Below are 12,112 nucleotides of genomic sequence, written 5' to 3'. Positions count from 1 at the left end.
ATCTTAGTCATGAGAGTTTGACATTTGCTAGTTACATTTTTTCCAGTACACATAAAAATAAATACATAAAATTATCTTGCACACTTCCAGTGGCACAAGTCCTTCTCTTTGGGAAATACTATACCAGGCTCACACCATCCAGTGATTTATGATTCCCTGAACCACAGCGCTGTTCCCTACCTTTGCTGGCATTGTGCCCCCTGCCTAGAATGTGCTTGCCTTTCTCCCTCACTTGAGTAGGCCACTTGGGCATCATGTTCTTCGACCCTAACTTAATCACGTGCCTCCTTTGTGTTCCCCCAACCACCAGCTCATCCCTCTGTCACCACACTGATCACCTGTGCTATCACTGCTTTTGTCTGCTCTCTCACTGGATCAAGCTTCTTCAGACCAGGAAAAGTATCCTACTGCATAGCATAGCACAGCATAGAGAAAGTGCTCAGAAAATCTTCACTGGACAATAAAACAAAGTAGCTGAATACTTGTTGGAATAAAATGTAGTCAACACATAGTTTTACAGTATCTACTCAGCCCCAGGCTGCATGCTGGGCACTGTGAGGACAAAGACAAGATTCATTTCCTGTTCTCAACGAGCTTTGAGAAGACAGACCAGTAAATGAACACACCCAAGTGTGATGGGTACAGTGACTGTTGGATGAACAGGGTTCATGAGGTGAGGGCAAAAAGGAGTTCCAGGACCAGAAAAAGCTCACAGAATATGTGAAGCTTGTGCTGTTTGAAAACTGAGTGGAGCTCATTAGCTAGATGAGGGTAGAGGATGGGAGTAGCAGAGAGCATTCCAACACTTAGGAGATAGTACAGGGAGAGAGACTCTCTGGGTTCTGTGGGTTGAGAGTGTAAAAGGATGGCCTGCAGTTACTTGAGTGTGGGCTTCATCACATGTTTGTTATTCTGTAAATCAAGAGAGGCAAACTTCTGGACCCTGAGAAATTCTGCAATAGAGTAGGAACAGCAAGACCCAAGATGACCACCTTCCCTATTCATTAAGCACTTACAGTTTGCTAACTTCTAATCCAGGCCACCTTGGAGAAGAGGGGTGGGAGAAAGAAGCACAGGGGACTCACAAACACACACATACACCCCATACACATACTCATAATACACATAATACAAATACAAATATGTACAATATAATTCATATTTGTATATTATAGAGTTTGCCCCACCTTCAAGTTCAAACACTGGCACTTGAGAAACTATCAGAGAATAATACTTTAAATTCTCTATTCCTCAACACTTAAAATACTTATGGTGTGACACATAGGGAGACTGATTAAAAAGGCAACCAGTCCCTCTATTTTTCTAGAGGAAGATCTGTAAGGCATGGAATTCTTTTTCTAGGGCAATCTTACATTGAATCTCATTATATAATAAAATAAAAAAATTTTAAAGCAAAGTTTGTATGGGTTCTTCTATGGGACCACTGAGACATGTCTGGGTACCTGGGCCCCAGTGGAGCTCAGGGATCAAAACACTTCAACCTTGGACAAGCCAGAGCATCACTGAGCTAATACTTGAAGCACATAGTTTTGTGCCTTTACATTTTACTTTTGTTATGAACTGTGCTTTGGTGAGAGCCATCAGTTTGGCTTAAGAGGAATGGTAAGAAATGGCCTATATGACATTCAGTGTTTTAATTGTTAGGAGGTTATTTGATATTAAAGAGAGGGTCACATTCAGCATACAGAATTCTACTCCATAGTTGCCAATGAAGAGTGGTGTTGGGCCAGGGATTTAGCTCACTGGTGCCACTGCCTGCCTCACCAAAAAAAAAAAAAAAAAAAAGAGTGGTTCTTCTTTGGAAGCACCTTCTCTTATCATAGGCTTCTTTTTATATTAAGGAACCATGTAACATTACTTTTTCCTCTTTGAAATGGTGGCTAGGCAGCTGAAAGGCAATATTTTGCCCCAATTCTTGCAGGGTCCCAAGAACCTATGACATATATACTTAGCTCATTCTGGTTTTCTTTTATTTTCCTTCCACCTTTGCTTTCTCTTGCTAAAATTTGCTGTCTCTCTCTGTCTCTCTCTCTCTCTCTCTCTCTCAGTCTCTGTCTCTCTTACTGTACTATGGTGATATTTTTAATAAACTGTCTCAAACCCTTTGTGGAAGAACCTGCTAAAAAGTTTATAAAATTTACTTATATATCCAATGTAACTATATATATAGATATAGATATAGATATAGATATATAGATATATAGATATACCATAAATGATGAATTACTTAAAATTGCAAGGATAAATCCATATGGATATCATACAAATACAAAACAATACATACAGAGCACATAGGTACACAATTCACAATCACAATACACCCTAAAGTTACAAATACAAACACACACTTATCCCCTTTATCCGTCCCACTTCTATTCATACATGCATACATATACACACATTGTCCTGCACATACCAAGCTGCTCTGCAAGGAGCTGGCCCTTCTCAGTGGGAACAACCCTTTCTTCCTCCATGTCACACTTGTTTCCCACCAGAATAACCTGTGCATTGTCCCAGGAGTAGGTCTTGATCTGAGTAGCCCTTAAAAGAAACAGAGAGAAATGTGTTGATCATGCTGCTATGAACTGAAGGTCTTTGCTGCTTCTTCACATGTTGAATCCTAAACCCCAATGTGATGGTATTTGAAGATGGAGCCTTTGGGAGATTATTATGTCATGAGGGTAGAGCTCAGTAAATGGAACTAGCATCCTTAAAAGAAGAGAAAGAGACTGGAGCTCTCTCTCCCTTTTATTTAATGATACAAGAAGGGGGCTATCCCCAGACACTGGATCTGCTCGTGCCTTGATCTTAGGCTTCCCGGCATCCAGAACTGTGAGAAATAAGTTTGTCATTTAAGCCACCTAGTCCATGGTGTTCTTGTTATAACAGACCAAACTAAGATATATAGCCTCCTAGGTCAGAAAGAGAACTTCAAGTATTGAAGAACCAGCTTCCCTTCCATAAGGCTAGTAACACCCAAGTTACCGCCAGTTAATTCAGCAGAGGATACACACATACACCTGCACTGGCCAGCTGTCACAGATGCCCAATCCTAAACCTTTGTTGTGAACCTAACTCACCTCTTTGCAGTCCTCTAATATCCTCACAGGATAGACAGCTCTTTCTAAGATGTGTACCTGATTACACTGTGCCCTTTCTTAAAAACTTTTTCTGGCCCCCAATTAGCTATGTGATCAAATCTGCACTCTTCAGTTCAGGATCATTCATACCCTGTATCTCCAGCTTCATTGGGCTTCATCCTGCTTCACAATCCTTCTCACTCATTCTCTAAATGTTCTTCCATGCCGGTGTCTTTTCCCCACACTGGGAATCTTTTCCCCAGAACTAGCTCATTCTTCAAGACTCAGTGTTAATTCCACAATGCCTTGCAGGAGTCTTCTCAAGCTTCCCTACACTCAGCTGGCCTCTACCCCCTCCTTTGTGGTTTATATGCTTTCACAGAGGCCTTAGAAACCAAAATGTCAGCATTGATTTCCTTCATGTAGGACAATTGTGAGATGTGTGTGTGTGTGTGTGTGTGTGTGTGTGTGTGGTTGCACCCACAGCCTGTGCACTGAGCTACATCCCCAGCCTTTTTTTATTTTGAGACAGGGTCTTGCTAAGTCACTAAATTCCCCAGGCTGGGCTCAATCTTGTGATCTTCTTACCTCAGGCATGCACCACTACACCTAGCTGAATACAAGACTTCTTAAAAAATACTTTTCAAATGTTTATACAAGTTTTTGAAAATGAACAGGTATTACTTCTGTAATTAGAAATGAAATTTTACCAGAGGGAATAAAGTAGGACCTTAACATTGTAGAAACAGATTTTTGTGGGGATGGGCCTACTCTGTCCCCACCTGTCTCCTCTTTTGGTTTTCTGTACCTCCATATGGCACCTCTTTAAACCTGGAAAAATGTATCTGTCTCTCTCTGAGGGCAGAGTCATGCCTGCACCCAGGACACAGCATAGAGCAGAGAAGGTACCAGTGAATGCTTGGTGAATGAATGGGCCAGTGAATAGTTAATCCTAAAGTATATCTTGAATTTGACCCTCCCTTGACATTGGCACTCAGAATCTAACTTAACTATGGCTATACAACCTGGACCTATTACTGACCCTGCTCCTAAAACTGATTCCATCATTGACATTCCCATCAATGTTGACAAGCCATTCCCTTAAAGGAGGAAGTTAACTCAGTCACCATTTGTAATGGGCCCACAAAAAGCAGGCCTATTCTGGGGCTTGGGGTTTAAATGGTAGGTGGTGCCCAGGCTGAGACCATTGCCCAGAGGCAAAACTCAAAGGCCAGGGCTCAGGAAAGACAGATAGTCATCGGACTCAAGGCCTGTACGGGGTGCCAATTCTCTGTATCGTTCCATGTTACTCTTCCTTTCATCTTTCTCCCTCCTCCCACCCCATTCTCTCTCAGCTCCCAGATTAGCAACAAGTTCAGGTTATTCTGGGAGAAACTGTTAGCAGGTGTAAAAGACACTGCGTTCCTAAGCAGAATGAATAGTGACTGATCAAAAAAGGAAAGGGGTCAAGGCCACCAGGGAATGAGCAGTGTGGAGACACTTAAAGAAAGAGCTAATCACTCCATGGTGTTGGGGGAGTGAAAGCAAGGGGAGAAGGGGAGAAAAATCATGACTAGAGAGAGTAAAAGGAAGGGGGGGGGCAAGAAAAGGACAAAAAGGACAGTAAGAGGAAGAATTTGATAAAAAGGAAGGGGGAGAAAACAGGAAGAAGAGGATGGCTAAGAGAGAGAAAAAGAGAACACACCTGTGTTCTCTTTCTCCCATGAATGGTATGGCCCCTCGGCCTGTTGGTCAGAACACAGGAGTGCAGCAGGCAGCCTGCGAGATCACTCTCAGCTCAAGGGTCCAAGTGGCCAACAATGCTTCGCACAGCCATGGCAACTGCTCCTTGGGAGGACGGAGTCCCCAAAAGGTAGTTGCTAGGATTTAGATGTGGTTTGTCCTCAAGGGGCTCATGTGTTAGAAGCTTGGTTCCCAGTGTGGTTATGTTAAGAGCTGGTGGGGCCTTTAAGAGCTGAGGCCTAGTGGGAAGTAATTATTCCATTCAGAGTATTACCCTCCAAAGGAATTAATGTAATTCTCGAAGGACCCTGGTTAGTTCTTGTAACTTAAGGTTGTTATAAAAGAGCAATATTAAAAAAAAAAAAGAGCAATATTAGTCCTTCCCCCATCTCCCTCTGACTTCCTGTCTGGCCATGTGCCCTCCCCCTCTTGTACATGTTTCCTCCTTGGTGCCATCTGCCATTATGTGTTGTGGCCAGGGATATCTTTGCCAGAGTCATTGCCATGCTGTTTAGATTTCTAGCCTCCAAAACATCTCTTTTACATCTCTTTTCTCTATAAAGAATTTCGCTTTGGATGTTTTGCTATAGTAACAAAAAACTGACTAATAGAATAGTTATGGACAAAATGGAACAGGAGACAGGCTTTGTGTCAGCCAGCACTGCTGCTAGGTCCCTGGCTCACATAGTTCCTTTGACTCTGGAGAATAGCAGTGTCACAGATGCCCTGTCTTCTGCTCTGCCATCTTCCTTTGACTGGGGGCACTAGGTATTGGCCCCTCCCTCTCACAAGTTCTTCTCTCATCTCCTTCTCCCTGTAATTTCCCATAAAGAAGGTGTAAGTTGCTCAGAGGTTATACCTCTGGGTTCTGTACTGATTTCTATTGCAAATTGAACCTTTCTCTCTCTCTCTCTCTCTCTCTCTCTCTCTCTCTCTCTCTCTCTCTCTCTCTCTCTCTCTCCTTTTCTATACTGGGGAGTGAGCCCAGACAGCACTGATATACATCCCCAGCCCTTTTGATTTTTTAAATTCTAAGACAAGGTCTCACTAAGTTGTCCAGGTTGACTTCAAATTTGCAATCTTCCTGACTCAGTCTCTCAACTAGCTAGAATTACAGGCATGTAATTCTAACTCAACCTTTACAAATTTAGGCTGAGGTGCTCTTGGGCCTCACACCCAGCCCAGGGACAGAAAACTGCTATGTAGATTCTCTCTCCACTATAGCCAGAGTAGTCTTCTTAAAATATAAATCTGAAATTATTGATTTTTAATTCAAATATCATCACTAAAGGATAAAATCAAAATTTCTTACCCCAACACAAAAAACTGTCATGACCTATGCCCTTCTCACCCGCTTACCTACTTTCTTGACTTAATACATTTGTGTTCTTTTTCTGGAAATTCTTATCCTCTGAGCTAACTCATGTTCATTTTAGAAAACAAAGCATGTGTGTCATCAACTCCCAGACACCTTCCCTGGCCCCCTAAACTGGGTCTGAGAGCCCTCCCCTGTGTTCTCGCAGCCCCGACACCTCTCTTCCTCACTGCACCTGTCACATGATATTTTCATTGTCTGCTTACTGACCTGACTTCTCCTCTCACCTGAGAACTCCTTGAGAGCAGGAGCCATGTTTCCCTAACACACAGGATAGGGCCTAGCACATGTTAGGTTTTCATGAACAGTTTGTTGAATGGATTAATGAGTGAATGAATCTTGTACCAGTCCTGGACAGCATTGAAGGACTCCTCGTTGGTGATGTCATACATCAGAATGAAGCCCATGGCTCCCCGGTAATAGGCTGTGGTGATTGTCCGGTACCTCTCCTGTCCAGCAGTATCCTAGGTAGGAAAAGGAAAAAGTCAGCTACCTGGAAAGTCTGCTTTGGTTCCTATAAAGTCCTCAAGACAATTAACTAATGATCCAAGGCATATGTAAATAGCATCTATTGTGTGTCTTGCACTGTGCCTGTGACTAGAACAAGATTATTTTTAAAACCTCATAGAAACTAGTAAGAAAATAATTAACATCCTAACATAAAAATGGGCAAGAGGCATGAACAATTCACAGAAGAAATATATGTGGATAATTATTATATTTAAAAGCTTTAACCTGATTTTAAATAATTCCCATTTCAGATGAGGATGCAGTGAGATGTACAATCTCACATCTTGTTTGTGGGAGTGAACTTGGTTTGACTTCCTGGAAATCACTCTGGAAGTCTCAAGGGCATTAAAAATGTTCACATCCTTGGACCCAAAAATATTCCTTCCAAAAATTTTTCCTACAATAGTATAAAATAAGAGAAATATTTATACACAAAAGTATTTTCTTATAACTTTATTTAGACAGTGAAAAAGTATTATCAACTTATATATTCAACAACAGGAAACCGGTTAAAGTATAAGAGTTTTATGTAAATTAATGTATGAATGAGTATTTCCTGTCATTGGAAAATGCTTATGTGTAAATATATATACTGAGAATAAAACTGTAAAAAAAAACAGCCTCTAAAGACTAATAGAGATTTATTGGAATTTTTGTTTTCTTTATGTAATTTTACTTTTTCTACAATGAGCATGTATCACTCTTATGTCAAGAGAAATAAACATCTGTCTTGCCCCAAAATGTCTATGGCAATTCTTGATCTCAAGATCTCATAGCCTACATGGAAAGACAAAAACATAAGCAAGCAAAGTTAAAATCAACAGCTAAATGTTACTGGAGAACACGAAATGCTTCACACTGTCCTTACGTGAGGGACCAGCCAATCTAATCTGTGTCATTAAGGTTTTAGAATGTGTGATGCTTAAACATGTATAAAATATTTCCTCATATATTATCTCATTTAAATTTTATAAAATCTAAAATAAAATCAAATAAAATAGGGCTCAGTGGTAAAGCACTTGCCTCCCATGTGCAAGGCCTTGGGTTTGTAAAAAATAAGATAAAATTTATAAAATCTCTGTGAGGTATATATTACTCATATATATATTTTAAAATTAAGAATGCAAAACATGGGCTGGGGATTTAGCTCACTGGTTCCATCACCTGCCTCGCAAGCGCAAGGACCCAAGTTTGATCCCCGGTACCAAAAAAAAAAGACAAAAAGTGGATCAGGACTTTCTCAGCCCTGTGGGCCAGACAGGACTTTTGGGCCTGGGGATTTAGCTCAGTGGTTCCAGCACCTGCCCTGCAAGCGCAAGGTCCCAAGTTCAATCTCTGGTACCAAAAAAAAAAAAAAAAAAAAAAGAATGCAAAACATGCAGAGAGGATAAGTCACTTTCCCAAGGTCACAAAGATAGTGACAAAAGCAAAACCTTGAATTCAGAACTTCTGATTCCAAGCTCAATGCACATACCACAATACCTTAATTGATGAAAGACTGACATCCATAGCATTTATTGAATACCATCAATAATGATAATGAAAATAAATGAGAACAATAATAATTACAGAATGCCATTATTTGTACATAAATTGTATCAGTTACCCAGGAACTTAAGAACAACTCTGTAGAGTATATGGTGTTACTCTCATTGGACAGATGAGGAAACTGAAGTCCAGAGAGATTATCCAATAAGTACCAGAAAGGGGGTTCAAGTCATGTCGACTCCTGCATCCATTATAATACACTGCTTCAGACATGAACCATACTTTGTGTGATATAAAAATGGAACAAACACCATCCCTGATCCTAGGAAGCAGTGTGGAGATAGCTGTGGAAATGACTAAGACATATCAGTGAACTGGCAATTACCAGTGTGTTGTCAGAACCAGAAAAGAGTACAGAGAAAATGTGCTGCCCAAGCTCAGGTAAGGTAGAAACATGGTGGTTTAGGAAGTTATGGAAGATGTCAAGCAGAGGTAGTATATCAGTTAGGACAGGCTGGGCTCTTCAACAACAAGCAATCCCAAAATATCAGCAGCTTGAACAAAAAAGGTTTTATTTTTCATTGCTGGTACATACCCATTAAGTGTTGGCTGGGTGTTCTGGTTTGTATCTTACTTATTCTACAATAAAGACAGACAGAGCAACTACCTGAGGGAAAGATAGTGCATGAGTCATGTTTTGGCTCTTTAAACTTCCACTTTTCCCATTTCACTGCCCAAAGCAAGTCAAATATCCACACCCAACTTCTGAAGGATAAGAAAGTACAATCCAATAATATGCCCAGGAAGATAACTGGAAATATGTGACACAGAACACAGGTGGAGTCTGTATGGAGTTCAGGAGCATCACCTGAAGATTTGCTTATTTGGCTTTACAAGGACAACAGGGATACCTTTCTAAAGAAGAGTTTTCCAAACAGAGAAGTAAAGGAAATGTGTTTTGACAATAGGAAGAATTTTTGCTGATGGGTAATGCAAAAGAATTTTAAGAATGGTGGGAAATCTGGTGATAAAGCTGGAAAGAGCTTTAAATGGTGTGCTACAGGATCTGGACTTCACCACTTAGGGCAGTGGTGGTGAACCTATGGCACATGTGCTGCAGTGGGCTGTGTGTGTCATTGAAAGCTCTAAAAGGTTTGCCATCACTAACTTAGAGTCAAACATTTTGAGACAAGGGATTAACATAATTAGATATGAGCTTTAGAAAGATCTTTTTAGCAGTGATGTGGAGAATGGAGGGGAAAGAGAAGAGACGGGAGGCAGGAAGGCTGGATTGACGATCTTTGCAATGGTTCAGGTAAGATCCAATAAGGATTTGAATTATAGTGATAGCAATAGAGATGGAGTAGGAACAGATTCAGGGTGAAATTATAAAGTATGGTGACAGATTATATGCAAAGAGATAAAAAATGAAGGAGAATAGTTAGTTTCTGCCTCAGTTTCTCCATGTCCTTAGCAATTTAGCTCTAGCCTAGACCTGCAAAACCTAATTCAGCAAAATAAAAGCTGCAAATAACACAACCCATTCTTCTTGAGGAGCCTAGGAATTGCCATCTCCTATTTATTAAGAAAAGTCTTCGAGCTTCTTATTCTTCATCTCAGTCAGCTTACTAGAATATTCCTCTGACCACATACAGCGTCATAGTACTTCTCCCTAAGAGTTCTGGCAAATACAGTACAGTGTTCTCCAGTTCATGAATTAATGGATGGAAGGAAGGAAGAATTGGTGGATGGGTGGATGGACAGATGGATGGTTGGATGGATGAATGGATGAGTGAACATCTAACACTGGAAATCTTAGGCATTATTGAGAGAAATATTTCCTGCACACTGTATTTATACAAAAGCTCTGTGGTTATGTGTACCTAAGAAACTGCAGTAGCATTTGATCCACTTTTTTCATGCCCTTGCCAGTGCTTCCTGAGCTCCTCAGAGCAACTTCACAGACTCCAACTGATCTGCAGGCTCAGTTCCTACATCCTGTCTTGTAGGATTTAGAATTAAGTCACCCTTCCTGATGTAGAGGTCCAGGCCTGTCCAAGCTGCTGGACTGTCACCTGGACACAGTTCTTCTCACTCCCCCAAGTTAATCCTATTACTCTGAGAGTGTCTGGGCCCCTGTCTGCCTGGAGCCTGCCCCTGAGCTCCAGCTCTTTGACAGGAGAGTCTTGTAACTCAATTGATGCCCAGTTAATTGGAAATCCTGATATGTAATCATAAATGACCTCAGACATGGAATCAGTTTCATCTCTGTGGTCCCAGTGGCTGGCATAAGGCTGTGCACACTGTAGAGGTTCTCTTTGGTAAACAAAAAGGCTATATTATCTTAAGATTAAAAGCAAGGTCATTGGAGTTAGGCTTCTGGATGTGAATTTTCCCTTGCTGTGTGACTATGGGAAGCACCCTCTAAAATAGCTTCCAATGATTACTGTCTCCTAGCATTCATGCTCTTGAGCAATCCCCTCTTTGGACAATCTGCCTTTGGAGACCTTAGTTTACTCATCTATGAAATGAGAATAATAAAAATATGTACCTCACGGAGTTCTAATAAGGATTTTTAAAATTGCATACAAAATACTCAGAACAGTTCCTGGCACATAGCAAGCTTCACATAGGCATCAGTTATAGTTGTGCACTTCCCTGGGCCAGCTTCCCAACTCAAGTAGACAAGTCTCATGCTATGTGTCATTTCCCTCTCCATTCAAACTTGTCCACAGCTGCCTCCAGGCAGAGTCTCAGTATGGTGTTTCCCTTAAAGAACAGCAACATGGCCTGATAGAAAGGGAATGGGTGAGCTTAAGAGAAAAACAAGTCTTGGACTGACTCCCAGCTCTGCCACTCATCAGCCTTGTGATTTTAGACAGGTTGGTTTTTTTCATCTCTTGAAGCTCTCACATATGGAATAAAAATAAAAATTCTACTTTGTAGGGTTTTTTCCAAATAAAATGTTTTTTAATGTATGGCTCATGATAAGTAATCAAATATGAATATTTATCATTATTATTTAATTTTTAAATTAACTCTTAAAGGGCCAGGGATGTAGCTCAGCGGTGCAGTGCCAACCTGGCAAGCATGAGGCCCTAAGTTTGATTCCTGGTATCAAAAAAAATTAACTTTGAAAAATTTTTTATTTTTATTAGTACATGTTTTTAGTACCTAATGATTATATCCATTGTGGGAAGTTGGTATGTGCACATAACACATCTTAATTCTTTTTTTTTTGCACCAGGGATCAAACTTCTGACCTTGTACTTGCGAGCCAGGCATGGTGCCACTGAGCTAAATCCCAGCCCCCTTAATTCTTTATTCATCCTCTTCCCCTTCTCTTCCTCTCCCCTGTCTCCATTTCTCGGTCCCTTTCCCTTTTGCAAAGATCTATCTTCCTATTTCCTATTATCTATCTTTTATTTTGCTCTTTAAATTATTTATACTTTGAGTTTCTCATGTAAGGAAAACACAATATTTAAGCTTGTGTGCCTGATTGATTTCACTTAACATTATGGTCTCAAGGAGTATCCATTTTCCTACAAAGGACTTAAATTTATCCTTCTCTCTAGCAGAGTAGGACTCCACTGTGTATAAATACCACATTTTCTTTATCCATTCATCTATTGATGGACATACAGGCAGTTTCCAAGATTTAGCTATTATGAGTTGTGCTGTTAAAAACATGAGAATACATGTATCACTGTATTATGATAACTTTAACTCCTTCAGGAAGATAGAAAGGGAATAGCTGGGTTGAATGAAATTTCTATTTTTATTTTTTTGAGAATCTCCAAACTGATTTGCATAATGATTGTACTAGTTTACAATTTCACCAACAATGTAGAAGAGCTACTTTTTCCCTACAGCCTCACCAGCATTTGTTATTATT

General features: G+C 40.4%; 1 protein-coding gene across 3 annotated transcripts in view; it reads right to left on the bottom strand.

Annotated features, from left to right (window-relative positions):
• Rab3b (RAB3B, member RAS oncogene family) overlaps positions 1–12,112 on the bottom strand; it is a 63,767-nt gene that overhangs the window by 11,631 nt on the left and 40,024 nt on the right. For all 3 annotated transcript variants that reach the window (XM_004869252.3, XM_087214839.1, XM_087214840.1), the window contains 2 exons: positions 6,565–6,683; positions 2,438–2,562 (listed from right to left, as the gene is read on the bottom strand). In XM_004869252.3, the coding sequence (XP_004869309.1) occupies positions 2,438–2,562; positions 6,565–6,683 (244 nt within the window). The remainder of the gene's footprint in view (positions 1–2,437; positions 2,563–6,564; positions 6,684–12,112) is intronic.

This window comes from Heterocephalus glaber, unplaced genomic scaffold, assembly GCF_053883595.1.
Source record: "Heterocephalus glaber isolate CG9 unplaced genomic scaffold, H.glaber_assembly_v1.0 deba00001451, whole genome shotgun sequence".
NCBI classification, from domain to species: Eukaryota; Metazoa; Chordata; class Mammalia; order Rodentia; family Bathyergidae; genus Heterocephalus; species Heterocephalus glaber.
The sequence above is the reverse complement of the archived record's forward strand: the minus strand, read 5'-3'. Positions and strand labels throughout refer to the sequence as shown.